Source organism: Caretta caretta, chromosome 10 (genome assembly GCF_965140235.1).
Source record: "Caretta caretta isolate rCarCar2 chromosome 10, rCarCar1.hap1, whole genome shotgun sequence".
In the NCBI taxonomy this organism is placed as follows: Eukaryota; Metazoa; Chordata; order Testudines; family Cheloniidae; genus Caretta; species Caretta caretta.
In genome coordinates this window covers 59969529-59989538 of record NC_134215.1, presented here as the reverse complement: position 1 = coordinate 59989538, position 20010 = coordinate 59969529, and the positions used below count along the sequence as shown (strand labels likewise).

The following is a 20010-nucleotide window of genomic DNA, read 5'->3' as shown; positions in this document are numbered from 1 at the left end:
ATATGTAGCTTGGGAACTCTCTTCACTCTCTTCTAAATAATTTCTTCTCATCTTGGATACATTTGCAGCATTGTCTGTGACCAAGCTGTGTACTAGACATTTGAATTTTTTTTCACAGTTTGTTGTAGCTTTTACTGCTACTTCTTGTAAGGATTCTGCTGTGTGTGCATTTCCTGATGTATCAATTGTTTCTGTAAGGAAGACATTCCCTTCTTTTGTTGTCACACAAGCACATACAACAGGATCATTGCAGACATTGCTCCACCTATCAAGACTCAGGTTAACAATTTCACCCTCTAGACCAGTGGTTCTTTACCTGGGGTGCAAGATGCCCTTTCTGGGGGTGCGAGACATGTCAGATTTTTTAGAAGGTAAATCATGGGGGGAAGGGATAGCTCAGTGGTTTGAGCATTAGCCTGCTAAACCCAGGGTTTTGAGTTCAATCCTTGAGAGGGCCATTTGGGATCTGGGGCAAAAATTGGGGATTGGTCCTGCTTTGAGCAGGGGGTTGGACTAGATGACCTCCTGAGGTCCCTTCCAACCCTGATATTCTATGATCTATGATCAAAAACACAAATTAAGCACAGGCACATAAGTACAACTACTTTGTTTCATCAAACCTATGTATTTATTAACATTAACATTTACATTTTTTAACAATTACTGTAATATACAAAAAAATATATTTAGGTTTAAAGAACTGACCTACTTCAATGATTTTTGATAAGGGGTGCGAGAACATATTTTGAGAACCAAAGGGGTGCAGGCTGCAGTAAAGGTTAAGAACCACTGCTCTAGACCTTTTGCACACTGCTCAATTTCTCTTTCAAACACTTTATCCAGCAATTTGCCTGTGACATATACTCTGTTCGGTGGACTGTATCCTGGTCTTAATGACTGAACCATATTAATGAAGTGTGAGTTCTCAATCATACGGAAAGGAGAGTTTGTTGCATAAACAAACGGGGCAATTTTTTCATCAATTACCTCTTTTTGTAATCTGCTGGTTCTTATCACAAACTTATCTATGGTTGTTTCTGGATGATGGAGATTTTTTTTCTTTTTGCTACAGGTGATATACTGTGGCTATGTGACATACATGATGAGACTGAAACACTATCATTGGCAGATAACTCTGAAACTATAGAAAATGATGGTGATCTTGAAGGTGGATAGTCTTCAGAATCCTGTATGTTGAGGATGGATTCTCCTAAACAAAATAAGTCAATGCAGTTATTTAATTATTACCACCACACTGCTCATTTAGTATTACTCACTGAATTCACTGACACTCAGTACTACTTTAAAGGTGAAATTGTAAAAGGAGGAAGATCTGCCTATTCCAGCTATTTATTTTTTATCACAATTGTATCTAAAATGATAGTACCAGAGAGTAACACCTATATTTTTTGCTCAAACATGAGAATTCAAGAATAGTCCAGAAGGAAAACAGGCAGTCCTTAAGAAAAAGTATGAAATAAAAGTTTACCAACCTGACTATCCTGCATGTTCAGACATGTTCCTTTCATCATCTTCAATGCAGCTTCCTCCTGAGAAGTAACACTTCTCATGACGTTGTTTCATTCGGGCAACCAGGCCTTGCATTTCTTTGTTGCACTGTTTGCATTTTGCCCGCTTGCCTGTCTTACCCACAGGTAGAGGAACTTCATTAAAATATTCCCAAACTCGATCTCTTTTATGGCTTGCTGCCATTATAGGTTTTCCCTTCTAGTGAGAGAATGGTATGGTAAATCTCAAATCAATGAAGGCTACACTCAGAAAGACCTCAAGACTTCTGGAATATGCTGCTCAAACAGTTTCACTTTTGTTTCTACTGCCTGTCCCTCCCTTCTCACATTTATCTCCAGACTTCTTCTTCTTGTCCAAATCTATTCCGCCCCCAAAAATCTTCTAGTCATTGAACTTTTTGAAACTTTGCACTTTTAGACAGAGGTAAGGGATTGACTCTGTGTACACAAATTTGCAGAGGGACAACAGGGTTGAGGTCTGTTATTTCTCACCTCTATATATTATTTACTTAAAAATATTTTTGCTCTTAACAAGCATGTTATCTCTGGAGACACAAATCCACAGTCTGAGAACTGCAAAACTAAGCATCTCTGATGGTATCTTCTAGACTGAGCACTGAGTCCCATTGGGTAGATAGAAAGATTAACCTAAATAATCTATATAGAAGCCCCTGGAACCTCATAAGATTGGGTCCCTAATCCATGAACTATTGGAACTCATTGACAAAACTTTTCTTAAACATCACATGAATATATTGTCTCATACTATAGAATTAAAATTTATAATCCCTATTCCATGATGAGATATCTTTGAGCTACAATGTATCTTAATTAAAACTATCTTTAGATAAGTTTTTTCCTCAAAATCCGATTTAAATACAAAAATCCGTTAAAATTTTTTTTTTTTTAAAAAATCATTGATTTTTATCCACCATCTCAAGTGTTTTGAGAACCCATCTGGGACTAGTCTGGAAGGGATAGTCAATTCACCATCCAAGTGCTGATATGCAGCAGGGTGCACTGATGTCAATCAAACTGATTTAATTTAATCTTAATTTAAATCAGCAACCAGGAAACCTTTATTGGTTGTAATCTTGTTTTGCATTTGTACTTTTTAGTTATTTTTCTACAAAAAAGGTTGATTCCCCTTGGTTTGTATAACCATTAACATTGATGTGAAACCAAATATAGCCTTTACACTAAATTTGCACATACACATTTATTTAAGCAATCATATGCCTCAACATACATTTATTCAGATTCTTTTTACTTTTTTTTGTTAGAGCAGCTGAGCAGCGGGGGACAGCAGAGCAGCAAATAGCAGGAGTTTGCCTGGGATCTGTGTTGGTGAGTGTGTGTTTGGTGAGAGGATCGGAGTGTTTGTAATGAGGGCAGCTTGCAAGTTGGAGCGAGTGCTTGATTGGTTGGCTGAAAAGGGCGGGAGTTGGGAGTGTTTTGTTTCAGGTGAGCCTGGCTGTTTAAAAAAGCCGGCGCTCTGCAAACCAGCTGAGCGGCAGAGAACCAGTTGAGCAGCAGGGGACAGCAGAGCAGCAAACAGCAGGAGTTTGCCTGGGATCTGTGTTGGTGAGTATCTGGGTATCTGAGTGTGTGTTTGGTGAGAGGATTGGAGTGTTTGTAGTGAGGGCAGCTTAAAAGTTTGAGCGAGTGCTTGATTAGTTGGCTGAAAAGGGCGGGAGTTGGGAGTGTTTTGTTTCAGGTGAGCCTGGCTGTTTAAAAAAGCTGGCGGCTCCGCAAACCAGCTGAGCAGCGGGGGACAGCAGAGCAGCAAACAGCAGGAGTTTGCCTGGGAGTTCGCCTGGGGTGAGCCGACTGAGGCTTACATCTTAACTACTTCTCTGAGTAATTACTGCATCTCCTGAGGAAGCTCGTAGTAGGAAGGTAATATGGATGGGGAGTGTTCAGCTGTTTGACCTGCACTGGATGTACCATGTTTGTCTTTCTTCCACAGGACAGAAGCGACTTTGTGTGTACAAAGTGCAAGCTGGTCTCCATATTGGAAGAGAAGGTTCAAGGTCTGGAGCAACAGGTATCGACCCTGCGTTGCATAAGAGAAACTGAAGATTTCCTGGACAGACGTCAGGATATGCTTCTACGAGCACAAGGTTCTGAAGATTCAGAGCAGGCTGCGCAGCGGGGACAGGAGGACGGTGATGAAATTTGGCAACGTGACCTCCAGAAGAAGGGGGAACGTCCATGTACCAGCAACGCAGATACAGGTAAGTAACCGTTTTCATGTTCTCTCCACAGGTACCATTGCGGGGAGTGACCCAGATGATACGTCTGGGGCAAGGGAGCAGAAGGAGACTCCACCAGTTGAAAGGCATGAGATGCACTGTCCTAATGTTGGGGGTTCCACGACCACCACTCCCAAGAGAAGGAGGCGGGTGGTGGTGGTCGGGGACTCTCTCCTCAGGGGGACTGAGTCATCTATCTGCCGCCCTGACCGGGAAAACAGAGAAGACAGCTGCTGCTTGCAAGGGCTAAGATTCGTGATGTGACGGAGAGTCTGCCGAGACTCATCAAGCCCTCAGATCGCTACCCCTTCCTGCTTCTCCACGTGGGCACCAATGATACTGCCAAGAATGACCCTGAGTGGATCACTGCAGACTACGTGGCTCTGGGAAGGAGGATAAAGGAGTTTGAGGCGCAAGTGGTGTTCTCGTCCATCCTCCCCGTGGAAGGAAAAGGCCGGGGTAGGGATCGTCGAATCGTGGAAGTCAATGAATGGCTACGCAGGTGGTGTCAGAGAGAAGGCTTTGGATTCTTCGACCATGGGATGGTGTTCCAAGAAGGAGGAGTGCTAGGCAGAGACAGGCTCCACCTAACGAAGAGAGGGAAGAGCATCTTCGCGAGCAGGCTGGCTAACCTAGTGAGGAGGGCTTTAAACTAGGTTCACCAGGGGAAGGAGACCAAAGCCCTGAGGTAGGTGGGGAAGCGGGATACCGGGAGGAAGCATGAGCAGGAGCGTGCGAGAGGGGAGGGCTCCTGCCTCATATTGAGAATGAGGGGCGATCAGCGGGTTATCTCAAGTGCCTATATACAAATGCACAAAGCCTGGGAAACAAGCAGGGAGAACTGGAGGTCCTGGCAAAGTCAGGGAATTATGATGTGATTGGAATAACAGAGACTTGGTGGGATAACTCGCATGACTGGAGTACTGTCATGGATGGGTATAAACTGTTCAGGAAGGACAGGGAGGCCAGAAAAGGTGGGGGAGTTGCACTGTATGTAAGGGAGCAGTATGACTGCTCAGAGCTCAAGTATGAAACTGCAGAAAAACCTGAGAGTCTCTGGATTAAGTTTAGAAGCGTGAGCAACAAGGGTGATGTCATGGTGGGAGTCTGCTATAGACCACCGGACCAGGGGGATGAGGTGGACGAGGCTTTCTTCCAGCAACTCGCAGAAGCTACTAGATCGCATGCCCTGGTTCTCATGGGTGACTTCAATCATCCTGATATCTGCTGGGAGAGCAATACAGTGGTGCACAGACAATCCAGGAAGTTTTTGGAAACTGTAGGGGACAATTTCCTGGTGCAAGTGCTGGAGCAACCAACTAGGGGCGGAGCTCTTGACCTGCTGCTCACAAACCGGGAAGAATTAGTAGGGGAAGCAAAAGTGGATGGGAACCTGGGAGGCAGTGACCATGAGATGGTCGAGTTCAGGATCCTGACACAAGGAAGAAAGGAAAGCAGCAGAATACGGACCGTGGACTTCAGAAAAGCAGACTTTGACTTCCTTCGGGAACTGATGGGCAGGATCCCCTGGGAGAATAACATGAGGGGGAAAGGAATAACATGAGGGGGAAAGGAGAGCTGGCTGTATTTTAAACAATCCTTATTGTGGTTACAGGGACAAACCATCCCGATGTGTAGAAAGAACAGTAAATATGGCAGGCGACCAGCTTGGCTTAACAGTGAAATCCTTGCTGATCTTAAACACAAAGAGGCTTACAAGAAGTAGAAGATTGGACAAATGACCAGGGATGAGTATATAAATATTGCTCGGGCATGTAGGAATGAAATCAGGAAGGCTAAATCACACCTGGAGTTGCAGCTAACGAGGGATGTTCAGAGTAACAAGAAGGGTTTCTTCAGGTATGTTGGCAACAAGAAGAAAGCCAAGGAAAGTGTGGGCCCCTTACTGAATGAGGGAGGCAACCTAGTGACAGAGGATGTGGAAAAAGCTAATGTACTCAATGCTTTTTTTGCCTCTGTCTTCACGAACAAGGTCAGCTCCCAGACTGCTGCACTGGGCAGCACAGAATGGGGAGGAGGTGGCCAGCCCTCTGTGAAGGAAGAAGTGGTTCGGGACTATTTAGAAAAACTGGACGTGCACAAGTCCATGGGGCCAAATACGTTGCATCCGAGAGTGCTAAAGGAATTGGCGGATGTAATTGCAGAGGCATTGGCCATTATCTTTGAAAACTCATGGCGATCGGGGGAAGTCCCGGAAGACTGGAAAAAGGCTAATGTAGTGCCAATCTTTAAAAAAGGGAAGAAGGAGGATCCTGGGAACTACAGGCCGGTCAGCCTCACCTCAGTCCCTAGAAAAATCATGGAGCAGGTCCTCAAGGAATCAATTCTGAAGCACTTAGAGGAGAGGAAAGTGATCAGGAACAGTCAGCATGGATTCACCAAGGGAAAGTCATGCCTGACTAATCTAATTGCCTTCTATGATGAGATAACTGGATCTGTGGATGAAGGGAAAGCAGTGGACGTGTTATTCCTCGACTTTAGCAAAGCTTTTGACACGGTCTCCCACAGTATTCTTGTCAGCAAGTTAAAGAAGTATGGGCTGGATGGATGCACTACAAGGTGGGTAGAAAGTTGGCTAGATTGTCGGGCTCAACGGGTAGTGATCAATGGCTCCATGTCTAGTTGGCAGCTGGTATCTAGCGGAGTGCCCCAAGGGTCGGTCCTGGAGCCGGTTTTGTTCAATATCTTCATAAATGATCTGGAGGATGGTCTGGATTGCACCCTCAGCAAGTTTGCAGATGAGTCTAAACTGGGAGGAGTGGTAGATACGCTGGAGGGTAGGGATAGGATACAGAGGGACCTAGACAAATTGGAGGACTGGGCCAAAAGAAATCTGATGAGGTTCAACAAGGACAAGTGCAGAGTCCTGCACTTAGGACGGAAGAATCCAATGCACCGCTACAGACTAGGGACCGAATGGCTAGGCAGCAGTTCTGCAGAGAAGGACCTAGGGGTGACAGTGGACGAGAAGCTGGATATGAGTCAACAGTGTGCCCTTGTTGCCAAGAAGGCCAATGGCATTTTGGGGTGTATAAGTAGGGGCATTGCCAGCAGATCGAGGGACGTGATCGTTCCCCTCTATTCAACATTGGTGAGGCCTCATCTGGAGTACTGTGTCCAGTTTTGGGCCCCACACTACAAGAAGGATGTGGAGAAATTGGAAGTGCAACAAAAATGATTAGGGGTCTGGAACACATGACTTATGAGGAGAGGCTGAGGGAACTAGGATTGTTTAGTCTATGGAAGAGAAGAATGAGGGGGGATTTGATAGCTGCTTTTAACTACCTGAAAGGTGGATCCAAAGAGGATGGATCTAGACTGTTCTCAGTGATAGCAGATGACAGGACAAGGAGTAATGGTCTCAAGTTGCAGTGGGGGAGGTTTAGGTTGGATATTAGGAAAAACTTTTTCACTAGGAGGGTGGTGAAACACTGGAATGCGTTACCTAGGGAGGTGGTGGAATCCCCTTCCTTAGAAGTTTTTAAGGCCAGGCTTGACATAGCCCTGGCTGGGATGATTTAGTTGGGATTGGTCATGCTCTGGGCAGGGGGTTGGACTAGATGACCTCCAGAGGTCCCTTCCAACTCTGATATTCTATGATTCTAATTAAGCATTTCTTATTTACTAGATAATAACTTTATACTCAGAATTGGTTTTAAACTGCATTTGGATGGAAGCTGGAATTCAATTAAAAATGTACAAAACCAGAATTTTTAAATGGTATTTATTAGTAAAATTATATTACCTTAAGTGCTGGATACATAAGAAAAAAAGTTAAGTTCATCAAAACATGTTTTGCATTTAAAACTAACTGATTTATTAAACAAAGGAAATATTAACTGTGGAGTTAATGAATTGTTTCTGGTCACCATGGGTCAGATTTTCAAAAGTATTTAGGTGCCTAAAGATACAGATGTGTGTCTATGGCCTAACTAACTTTGAAAATTTAGCCCCATTTCCTTCAAGTTTTTAGAATTAGTAGATCTCATTCTGGTTTTTAGTCATAATCTGAAAGAGGAACACAACTTTTTCAACTCCCAATTGGTTTCTCAAATTTGAATGAACTAGACCAAATGAAGAAAATATTCTCTGTGCACCTACTACTTAAATGAAATCAAAAGTAATTAAGTCAAAAGCTTTTTTATACAACAGAAACTGAAAATACTTACATTTGGAAAAATGTAAGTAACATTTGCTCCACTGTAAGACTGAAAATAACAGATACTTAATGCAATGCATGACATTGTAACCTATTTATAAAGCTTGCGTTGACCTCAATAAACATGTTTTCCCCCCGATTCTGTATAAAATTAAAAAAGCAGCACTCTTTAATTCATTTGAGGAAGGTTCACTGATGCAACTTTTTATTTTTTTAAATTATTTTAATACATAATAGTAAATGTAGGCTTAACACAGATTATCATGATTTCATATGCAACTTTTAACATTTTACATTTTAAAGGAAAAATGTATTTAGTTTAAATTGAAAAATCCTTTTAAAAAATCCATAATCGATTTGATATGCATTCTCCCTATATGTTGCTTTCAAAGAGCCACCAGTATTCAGGAAATTCTCCTGTACAGAAAGGGAACAGACGTTCTTTAATTCTACATACAAACTCTGGAAACACCTGTGAAATGGATGCCAACTTGAATGTCCATGCTGAACTAGAGTGCTATATCCTGACTGTAAAATGCCTCAATCAGGGGATTTACCCCCACTCTCCATGAGATTGTGAATTCATAACCAGTTTCTGGAGACTGGGGAAATGTATTTGAGAGAGGCCACCCTGAATTCTTTTAGTAACAATGTAGCCAAATATTCCTCACTTCATCTCCTTTACTGTTCAGATGCTTGTGACATCTGTATCCTTATGTTCACCCTTTTTACAAGACTATGATGAATTTTGTACAAAGTATGCTATGTGAGGTATCATTTGAAAACATAATCTGCTGAACGTTGTCCTGGTAAAATATTTTACTACGTTGCATGTAAAGTTAAAAAATTCTACTGTATAATACATGTTCCAAGTCTAGGGAAACCGCTTCAAACTAGTTCTCCAGAGATAAAAGGCTAGCCAGGCATCAGCATAATCAAATGGACTATCACCTGGTTAAGCAGCCATTCTTTGGCAAGAAGGCTGTGAGAGAAATTTACATGTTGGCAAAGAAACAGCTGGAAGTTCCCGTCCCACAGACTCTCTGTCACCTGAACCCCAGCAGAAGATAATTCTCAATGAAGAGAATTGTTATAAAAAAAGGGGACCAAATTCCTCAGATTATCTCTCCTCCCTTTCTTGCTGCCCACAACATCTACAATGCCTGAAAGAGAAGGAAAGGAGCATTGGATTGGGGGAGAGTTTCTGGCTGAAAGGCATCCAGCCAGTAAAAGTGCAAAATCATGTGGTGAGAGAGACATTTTACTTGGAATTAACTTTAGCTTGTTAAGTTAGATATTAGTTGCGTTTTACCTCTTATTTTCTTGTAACCAAATTCTGATTTTTATGCCTCATTACTTGTAAACACTTAAAATCTGTTTTTCTGTAGTTAATAAATTTGTTTTATTGTTTTATCTAAGCCAGTGTGTTTGGATTGAAGTGTTTGGGGAATAAGGTTGCCAGGTGTCCAGTTGATTGAAAAGGGGACCTGGCAGTGTCTGGTCAGATGTACTGACTGGACACTAAAAGTCCAGTTATTGTGGGTGGAGAAGGAAGGATGCGCGGGTCATCAACACATGCTAGCCGCTGCTCAGCTGGGGCCACCTCCTACCTGCATCTTGTGGGCAGGCGGCCCCGCATCAGGCTGCAGCTCCAGAGCAGAAGGAGCCCAGCTGGGAGGGGGGGGGGGGGGCAGGGAGGGAGGTGAAGATGATCCAGCTACAAAGAAGGGGGAGGGTGAAGAGCAGCAAGCAATGGGGGGCGGGGCCTCAAGGGAAGAGGCAGAGCAAGGGTGGGACCTTGGGGGAAGAGGTGAAGCAGGTGGCAGGGCTGGGGGGTGGGGGGGTCCGGTTGTCAGCAATTAGAAAGTTGGCAACCCTATTGGGGAACTCTCTTTGAGATGAGAAGATTTGTGCCTATCATTTTCTATTAATAAAATGATGGACTTTCTATGAGCTTGCATTGTTTAGGAGGGTACTGGGCAATACAAGATGCAAATTTTTGGGGACAAGTCTGGGACTGGGAATCTGCTGGTGTTGCTCTGTAACATAATTCAGGAGTGGCTGGCTAGAACACTCATACAGTATATGAGCAATTTACATGCTGGAGGCTGTGTGCGGGCAAACAAGGAGTGGTTGCTCTCACAGTGAACCAGTCTAAAAGGCACCCCAGGTCGAAGAATTGAGGGGGAAAACTGTCCATCACTCCAGATTGTACCATGTGTACTGTCACAATTAACATTAATGTAGCCAAATATTCCTCCTGTCACCTCCTTTCTCTACTGTTTAGATGCTCACTGGATTTCAGAGTAGTAGTCCTTTTGGCAGCAATCGGGGTTCCACAGTCCCCATGAAATAATCCCAGTGACTGTAAACCATAGTTTATGTAAAGGCTTCTCTCTCTTCCCAGGTAGAAAACTGGTCCAACCAGATGTGACAATATTTTACTCAACATCTCCACTCCCTTTCCTTACAACTAACAAACATAAAAATCTCAACTGCAGCAAAAATAGTCATAGTAACTTTCTCCTCTTATAGCACTGGTGAAAGGAGCCATTGTAAGAGCCTCGGAAACTAAAGTCACAGAAGAGGCACAACACAGGCAATAGCAATTCATGCTTCCCCTTTCCAGCCCTCCAAGTCCACTGCAGGGCTTTGCAACTTCAATCCCTAGGCCTCCACGCTCAGCCAGCCAACAAGGGACCCAACCAAGTCAGCAATTTAGACTCTGCTTCAGTCAAAGCACTTTAATATTTGTTTAAATCCATCGCTATTCAGGACATGCATAAGGTATGGGGGCTTTCTGGAACCAGGGTGTTAGTGAAGTGGATGCTTACTCATTACGGACTGGACTCACACTACTAACTCATTTCACCTAATGATCATCAGACTAACGTATCTTTCAGTCACTCCTCAACTGGGCCACATTCCAACGTGTGACAGAGATGGCAAATTCTGTATCCAACTGCTAGTCCTGGATCACCCAGTCTCCCCAGTTCTCCCTATTTAAATTCTCCCTATTTAAATTTAAAAAGTCATCATTACACAAAATGCATAAATTTTCTTCTAAAATAAGAGATTACCCATCCCAGAGGTTCAGAAATAAGAGTTAACCCATTACCTGCTGGCGCCCCTGCCATTACAGTTAAAGCTGCCATTGATTTGGTGCCGATGTAGTGACTTTTGACAAGGAAACGAGCTAAATCCAAGACTGAATCAAATGGCTGGCTTAGGACTTTCTGGGCCCATTCGCACACAAGTCGACAGGCAGCTGACACAACTTCCTCATCAGCACTTTGTAGTTGCCCTGACGGATCTGACCCTTCCAACTAATGCAAAGAAAAAGCAAAGCTCAGTTATTAAAAAGCAATGAGAACCCTAGAGCAAATGATGATACAGCAATGTACACATTTACTTAATTAAAAAAAATCTATACATTCTACATCTAGATCAGTATTATCCAAGATGAAACACATCAATATTTTCCTACCACTTGTGCACAAGCAGAGACATGATGTTACGTTACTATTGCCATTCTGGAAGAATACTGCATGAGTAATTCCAGTGCTTTCACTACCCACAATCCAATGCCCCTGGCATGAAAAGCCAAACTAAAATTAGCAAAGCATTTTTAATGTTTTGCTACTTTTCTTCTGAGCCTACCAATTTAGCATGCCACCTGTTATCTGGAAGATGTTTACGTCATTGTGACTCCTGCTCCCTTTCTAACACTGATCTTTTGGGTTTTTTATAGTGAAGGCAAAAATACACAGAGAATTATGAATTTAACAAATAATAATTTGTAGGCGGTGACACTGTGAAGAGCTGCTAAATCAGATCATCATTTTTATTAATAGCATTCCAATTGTTACTTAAGTTTAAAGCAAATCCAACTAGGCTTGTTTTGGGATATGAGAGTTTTGTAAAAAGAAAATCTTATATATATATATATATATATTTAAACTGCACAGCTCTTTAGCTGTATACTTCTTATGAAATGTTTTTTGTTTCAATAATGTTAAATATTACAAGAAACTATGGTAAAAGTTAGTTTGTACAAATACATATGTAGATACTGTACCCCATCTCCAGTTTTATGGAAGCCAAGGTTGGGCAGTGTTGGCATATGCACAAAAGCTTTCTTCCTCAGTCCACTGTAGCAATATGTGATCACAAATTAAGGTTTAAATATTCTCTGCTCCTTGATTTGTAACAAAATGACAAATGTTTTCAAACACTCTTCTGCTTTCCAAATATGGACTTTATAAGCAAAAGGCCCCACACTTGTTGGCATTACATTAAAAAATCCTTTACATTAAGCCAGTAATCAAAACAGCGTAAATGATGGACCCCAGTCCTGCACTGTCATCCGCATGGGTAGAGTCTTGTACCCCCCTGGAGTCCAAATGAAGTCAGTGGGGTTCCATGTGAGCACAGCAGTCTGCCTAAATGGTGTCATTTGCAGGCCCTTGGTACGTTTCATGGATTTAAAGGCCAAAGGGGATCATTAGATCATGTAGTTTGACCTCCTGCATCACACAGGCCAAACAATTTCAACCAGTTACTCCTGTATTGAGCCCAAGTACTGGTGTTTGGGTACCCAGTAAGGTATCCAATCTGAATTTCAAGACCTCAAGAGATGCAGAATTCACCACTTCCCTGGATAGGTGGTCCCAATGGTTAATCATCACCCTCCTTGTTAAAAATGTGTGTCTTATTTCTAATTTGAATTTGCCTAGTTTTAACTTCCAGCCATTGGTTCTTTTTATGCCTCTCTCTGGTAGATTAACACCCCTTTACAAGATAAGACCATATTTTAATCATCCTGACTTGATAAGAGAATGATTTTTTTATTCGTAATTTTCCGATTTCCTATTACATGAAGCACTGACTCTTTAAACTAGAGGGCATATATAGTTAACTGCTACCAACTAAGCACTGAAGTCTCTCCTTAAACAGATTCCAAGGCCAGAAGGGTCCAGTGTGATAATCTAGTCCAGTGTTTTTCAAAGTTTGGGTCACGTCCCAGTACTGGGTTGCAGCATGTAAGGCACTGGGTCGCCTTGCTCAGCACCCAGGGATCCTAGCGGCTCTGGTCAGCACCGCCAACTGGGACGTTAAAAGTCCCATCAGTGGTGCTGCCCAGCTAAGGCAGGCTAGTACCTACCTGTCCCAACACCGCGTGTGCCCCGGAAGCAGCCAGCAGTGGGTTGGCGTCTAGGCAGGTGGGCCACAGGGCTCAGCACGCTGCTCCCGCCCCGAGCACCAGCTCCACAATCCCATTGGCCGGTTCCAGGCCAATGGGAGCCTGGGGGATGGGGGCGGTGCCTGCGGGTGAGAGCCGTGTGGAGCTGCTTGCACACCACCGCCTAGGAGCCAGACCTGCTGCTGACCGCTTCCGGGGAGCAGTGTGGTCCACGGTCCCAGGACTGGCGGGAAGCCTGCTCTGCACCACGGCTGCCGGAGGGAAGTCCGCACCCCAACCTCCTGCCCCAGCCCTTAGCCCCCCCACACCTGGACCCCTTCCTGCACCTCAAGCCCCTCATCCCTGCCCCCACCGCAGAGCCTGCACCCCCAGCCCAGAGCCCTGACCTCCTCCTGCACCCCAATCCCCTGCCCCAGCCCTGACCGCCCCCACCCAGAATCCCTTCCTGCACCCCAAACCCCTCATCCCAGGCCCCACCCCATAGCCCTGACTCCCTCCTACACCCCAACCCCTTGCCCCAGCCCAGAGCACCCTCCCATACCCAGAACCCCTCATTCCTGGCCCCACCCCTCAGTCCTCACCCCCGCAGCCCAACCCTCTGCCCCAGCCCTGAGACCCTCCCACATCCCAAACCCCTCATCCCCAGCTGCGTTGGGTGACAGGCATCAACAATTTTCTTCAACTGCAATTCCTTCCTGGCAGGGCTTTTTCACTGCTTGCTCATGATGATAATGCAGCACGTTTCCACACTGGCTAGAGCAAACTTTTTCATATTATGCTTGACCTGAGTTCTTCACATTGGCTGCCTGTTAAGTGATGGGATGACATAAGGTTGGGCCTGATGGCTTTTTTAATGCCTTTACCTGTGCATAGCCCTGTCTATAGTAGAGATACCTATTTGTGCTCTGACATCATCCTTTCAGGTATCCCAAGTTACATCTTAGGTCACCAGTTAATTGTGTTATTGCTTTCGTGGATTCTTGCATGCGGAACGCCTTCCTCACTGACATCCAGTTCATTCCTCTCCTCTTTTAAGCAACAATTAACCTTTCTTTCCCCCTACCAAAAAACAGTGCTCTGTAGCCTGAGCACTTCTTTGGAGTGAGAGGTGGCAATTTTAAACAACAATTTAATATGGCTTAAGAGGCATCAATGGCTTCATATTAATTTCTCAGATTACTGATCTGGTACAGGACAAGGAAGTTAAGATCATAATTCTCCTTACTTGTGTTATTACAGCATAAAAGGTATTGCATGCATCTAATGCAAGTTGTTTTATCTAAGACCCTTCTTTTTATTTTTCAAGGTAAATAACTACAGGAACAACTAAACATTTAGAATCAGATGAACTCAAACAGACACAAAATTTCTGAAGACTCGTCTTACATCTTAACAACAGAAGATTAACAAATTTCCAAGTATTCTACAAAGCACTTTGGGGAAATTGTTTTCATTTCTTGATTTAATTTTACTTCTAAATTTAGCTGGTAGTTGAGCTACAACAACAGATGTTCTTCAAGCAAGCGCAGAAGAGATTACTGAAAAGCATTCTAGCAAAGGATATTTTGATTTGCCTCTTGTGCCCAGACGGCGGGCCTTCATATTTGGAAAGACATTTTTCATGATCTTTCCAAAGTCAGCAGCACTTAAAGGATGGTAGCCAAGATTGTCACAATAGCTCCTGAAAGACAGGGAAAGAAAATGTGAATGAAACTGGTATTAATGCAAAAGGCCATCCTACACATTAGACTTCCATCAAAGGCTTCAAAACAAAAAACCCTCAGACCCATCCATATTTAGAACCACATTTAACATTAATGAATCTATCCACAATGAACTGAATACATTAAAAATGCATAAACAGAGCTGTTAATACTGTCGTTTCTGCCTTGTACTCTTTCAGGTTCAAAGGCAAGTCATGTGGAGATTTAATACACAGTGACATTATCTGGAGAATGGTTAGGATTTGCTGTACAATTTGGTTATTATTTCAACATGTTTCATTACATATATTTAAGACATGGCTTGGATAAAAGAAGAAATCTGACTGGTCAATAACATGGGTTAAAATTGCTTGGGTGTCACAAGGTGTGAGGCCATGTATGAATAGTCGAAAAACAGAGGGTGAGAGATTTTGCTTATATGTCAACAGAGTGGAAGACCCTGCATATGAAAACTCCAAAAAGGTTAGAACTTAATTTAATAAACTCATCTGGGATATTAGTACTAATGGGGAATAGCTAATTAGCCACAGAGCCCTGTAGGAGTTTGTCTTCACACAAACTTGCCCTGGTTTAATTAAGCCAGTTTAGTTAAACTGGTGCAAACCCCTGTGTGGACACACTTCTATAAGTTTAAAACTGGTTGTATGGGTTTGGCAGGCCCCTGTTAATCCAGGGCTGGTCTACATAGAGTTTTTGTACTGTAACAATTATTGGTTTAGAAAAAGATAGCAGTGCAATCCCATAATGTGACCTAGTGATATTGGTTCAACAATGCTTATATCTGTATAGAATATTCCTGTACATTTAGGGAAATAAGCTATACTGATCGAAGCATGGTTGTATCTTTTCCACATTCCTCCAATACTCAGAAAACAGCAGAAGGAATTTTGCTCTAACATCCATTCCTCTCCCCGCAAAAATGTGACCTTGAACAAAAACAAGAGAACAAGAATGGATCATTTCAATCTAAAATGTGAATGTTCTGGAAAATAAGAAGCATGTTAAAGCAGGAAATAATGGAAGCTGTTTTGGAACCATACCCACATAGTAAGTTCTTAAATCATTATGTCGAAATCTGTATGTACTTATACAGAACCTTTTCACAAACCACAGTGCCTGGTATTCTAACTAAACAGCACAAAGCACATCTAGGCCAGCAAAATTCAGCTTTTATGCATGTAACAAAAAGCTTTCTAGCTGAAAATAAACAGAGAAAGCACAATGATTCTATAGATTAGAGAAACTAACTTACAGATGCTACAGCACTCCAGAAACTGGAGTTTCATTCCCAGTACCACCTGCTTCAGCAAGAATAACAATGGCACTAAATAGCAGTGATTTTCTGTATATCAATATGTCAACCAAAGGCTCCCTTCTGAAATCATGACAAATGTGGATGATTGAAGAGATGCTGGGATACAAGCAAACCATATTTTCACTGTCAATATAACAGGGTGGCCTGCTCCTTTAAGGACCAGGAGACCTGGGCCACTCAGATCTGTTGAATTTATGAGACCCAAATGGGAAGGGATCAAGTGAGCCCTGTAAAGGGCTGAAAGAGCTCAGTAGAGAGGGAGTAACAGGAGATATGAGAGGAGACAGGCCTCTGGGAGCTGCAGCACAGAGTGGGTTGAGGAACTGTTTTTGTGTTTGTTATTTTGTGTAAGTTAGAAGTATGGAGAACAAAATGGTGCCTGTAAAAACTTCTTTCTGATCTAGGGGGGAGGGCCAGCACCTTACACATGGGGGAGAATGCAGGCAGGTGATCAGTCCATAGAACTGAGAGGAAACATGTAAAGCAGCCCTACGACAGTCAAGGTCCCACGTATTACTGAACAAATATCTGCTATTCATGTTTTGCATCATTATCATTATGAGATCAGAGAGTATACAGGATTGGTAGATAATGACCTCCATTTCCATGAGTGGAGGGTACCCAGATCCAGTAATCTGCCCTGGGAGATACAAAGGAAGAAAGGAGTACAAAAAGCATTAACCCTCAGTGAGCTCCTCTGTAGCTGCTGTCAGTCAGCATGACTTAACCCAAGCCATACCGACATGGGGAGGCAGCCAACAGAGAAGCTGGGAGGATTCAGTCATCCATCTGGAAGCCTCTGCTGCCACACAACTGAGGCGTCTCTCACCAGAGGATCTCCATTTCCCCTTCTACACTCCCCCAAAGCGATGGGATGATTGCAGTAAAATTCAGAGAGCTCAGCCTTGCACGATTTGCTGGCCCCTCTAGTAGGTTTCTCTTGGGACAAGATCATCTCATGCTTTTTGCTTTATTTAGGTGAAAGAGAATGGTGGAAACATAAAAGTCCAGGGTGCTGGGAGTCCAAGAAAATTCTTGGACTACTCAAAAGCCTGGTCTACGCTACAAACTTAGGCTGACATACGTTGCCTTCTGACAACTTATTTGTGCATGAAATTTGTCTCCTGCCAGCGTAAGTGGTGACACAGTAACACTACCGTCCCAAATAGCATTGAACCATGCTCAACATACTCTAGTCAATGTAGGGCGAATGTAGATGCTGCCTGACCTATGTTGATCCTAACAGTCATCCAGCAGCTGTCCCACAATGCCTGACGCTGACTGCTCTGGTCACAATTGTGACTTCCACTGTCCAGGGTCATAAAGACTGGAAGCCACCCTCCCCCTTGTATACACCTGCATATTTTTGAAATGGCTTTTCCTGATTGCCCAGCTTGGTGAGCACACCTAGCAGCTCTTCTGTGTTGTGGTCAAAAGCTCAATCAATCATGCTGGCTATGCACTCTAGATGTGGTCCTGCCTGGAGTAATGTCAACAAACTGGGACAAAGGCAGTCTAGCATAGTGGTCAGAGTGGGCATCAGGCCTAGCGGTTGGAGCAGACATCTGTAGTTTGGAGCCAAAGTCCAAGGTCAAATGAGAAGGCAGGAAATGGATACCAGAACCAAGGGTCAAGCCAGAGTCTGGAGCCAGAGCCAAAGGTCAAACTGGAAGGAGGAACTGGAGCAAGCAGGGCAGCAGACAAAGGGGGGAGGGTTCAAGGCTGGGGCAGGACAGAGGCAAGGCTGGGTAGAAGGCAGGAGCTGCAGGAACCATGTAACGAAGGAGCAGAGAGAGTGGTCAGCAGGAGCGTGGACAAGCCAGCGAGCTGCTTCTAGTGCTGGCTAGAACCAGCCCGCTGGCCGCTGTAGCCAAACAGATGATGTGGCTAAGTAGGCAGCCTGCTACAGATCATCTGTACTAATGAGGCTGCCCGGAGACTAGCTCTGCTGCAGGCCCTGATTCTTTACAAGCAGACAAGGGACACTGGCTCTCCTGGGCCTCTGAGGAAAAGAGACTGGGCAGACACAGCTATGGACAAGCCATAGAAACATGGACATCTATGAAACGATTGCGCTGCGGATGCAGACAAAAGGATATGACTGGGATTAGCAGCAGTGTCACATGAAAGCGAACGAACCGCATTAGGCATATCGCAAGGGCAGGGAGGCTAATAACTGATCTGGTTCTGGGTTGTAGACCTGCTGCTTTTACAATGAGCTGCATGCCCTGGCAGAGACCCTATCAGAAACCCGCAGACCACTGTGGATACCTTGGAGGGGCTGAAGAGGAGGAGGGATATGCATCAGGGGGTCCAACTATGCTGCAAGACAACTGATGGGGAGGACATGTGACCTCACTACGTATCTCCTCCTTGGGCCCCGTGCTCTCCTCATCCTATGTTACCGGGGAGGGCGGTTCTGTCCTCCCACTGTGCCAGCTCCTCCTGGCACCCAGAGCCGGGCGACAGAGCCACTCCCAGATGCTACCTGGTGCAGGGCAGCAACGGCCCGGGAGAGTGCCTGGCTGTGGCAGCAGTGGGCTGCCTCCTGCCCAGGCTTGCCGTCCGGGATAGCATCTGAGCAAGTTGGGGGCCCCTCCCGCAGCATGCTCAGGAGTCAGCTCCTGTCCCCAGAAGGTGTGCCTGGGCAGGGGGCAGGCTGGCACTGCTCCCCTCCCCAGCCAGGCTGCTGGCTCTCTCGCAGCCATTACGCTGGGTGCGCAGCAGCGGCTGGCTGCGAGAGCCTGGCTGGGGATGGGGGCTCAGGCTAGCTCAGCCGCTGTCCCCGGAAGCCAAGACTGGGTGGGGGGCAGCCTGCTGCTGCTGCCGCAGCCAAGTGCTCTCCCAGTCAGCCGGGACCCTGCGCTGCACCGGACAGCCTCCCAGGCAGTGGAGCTGGAAGAGGCTCTGGCCCTGTCCCTTCCTCTCCCCGCTCAGACTGGCTGCTGGGGAGGGGAAAGGGGGGCACATGACCCTTCTTGACTCTCCCACAAGTCGCCTCAGCCTGAGCACGGAAGAGCCCAATCCAGGGGGAAGGACCCTCACGACAGCGTGTGCATGCGTTCTCCCTTAGAATGTTTAAATGTGAAGATAGTGCCTGGCTCACCCTCGTAGAACTGGAAGGGACCTCAAGAGGTCATCTATTCCAGTCCCCTGCATTCAAGGCAGGACTAAGTATTATCTAGATCATCCCTGACAGGTGTTTGTCTAACCTGCTCTTAAAAATCTCCAATGATGGAGATTCCACATCCCTAGGCAATTTATTCCAGTGTTTAACCACCCTAACAGTTAGGAAGTTTTTCCTAATGTCCAACCTAAATCTCCCTTGCTGCAATTTAAGCCCATTGCTTCTTGTCCTATCCTCAGAGGTTAAGAACAACAATTTTTCTCCCTCCTCCTTGTAACAACCTTTTATGTACTTGAAACCTGTTAGTATGTCCCCTCTGAGTCTTCTCTTCTCCAGACTAAACAAACCCATTTTTTTCAATCTTCCCTCATAGGTCATGTTTTCTAGACCTTTAATCATTTTTGTTGCTCTTCTCTGGACTTTCTTCACATCTTGCCTGAAATGTGGCGCCCAGAACTGGACACAATACTCCAGTTGAGGCCTAATCAGCCCCGAGTACAGAGGAAGAATTACTTCTCATGTCTTGCCTATAACACTCCTGCTAATACATCCCAGAATGATGTTTGCTTTTTTTGCAAAGTGTTACACTGTTGACTCATATTTAGCTTGTGATCCACCATGCCCCCCAGATCCCTTTCCAAAGTACTCCTTCCTAGGCAGTCATTTCCCATTTTGTA

The 20010-nt window shown here is 44.6% G+C and overlaps 1 protein-coding gene across 1 annotated transcript in view; it reads right to left on the bottom strand.

Annotated features, from left to right (window-relative positions):
- RFX7 (regulatory factor X7) overlaps positions 1–20010 on the bottom strand; it is a 118126-nt gene that overhangs the window by 13259 nt on the left and 84857 nt on the right. The window contains exons 5-7 of the mRNA XM_075133065.1: positions 14732–14848; positions 12043–12127; positions 11083–11290 (exon numbers count right to left, since the gene is read on the bottom strand). Of these exons, the coding sequence (XP_074989166.1) occupies positions 11083–11290; positions 12043–12127; positions 14732–14848 (410 nt within the window). The remainder of the gene's footprint in view (positions 1–11082; positions 11291–12042; positions 12128–14731; positions 14849–20010) is intronic.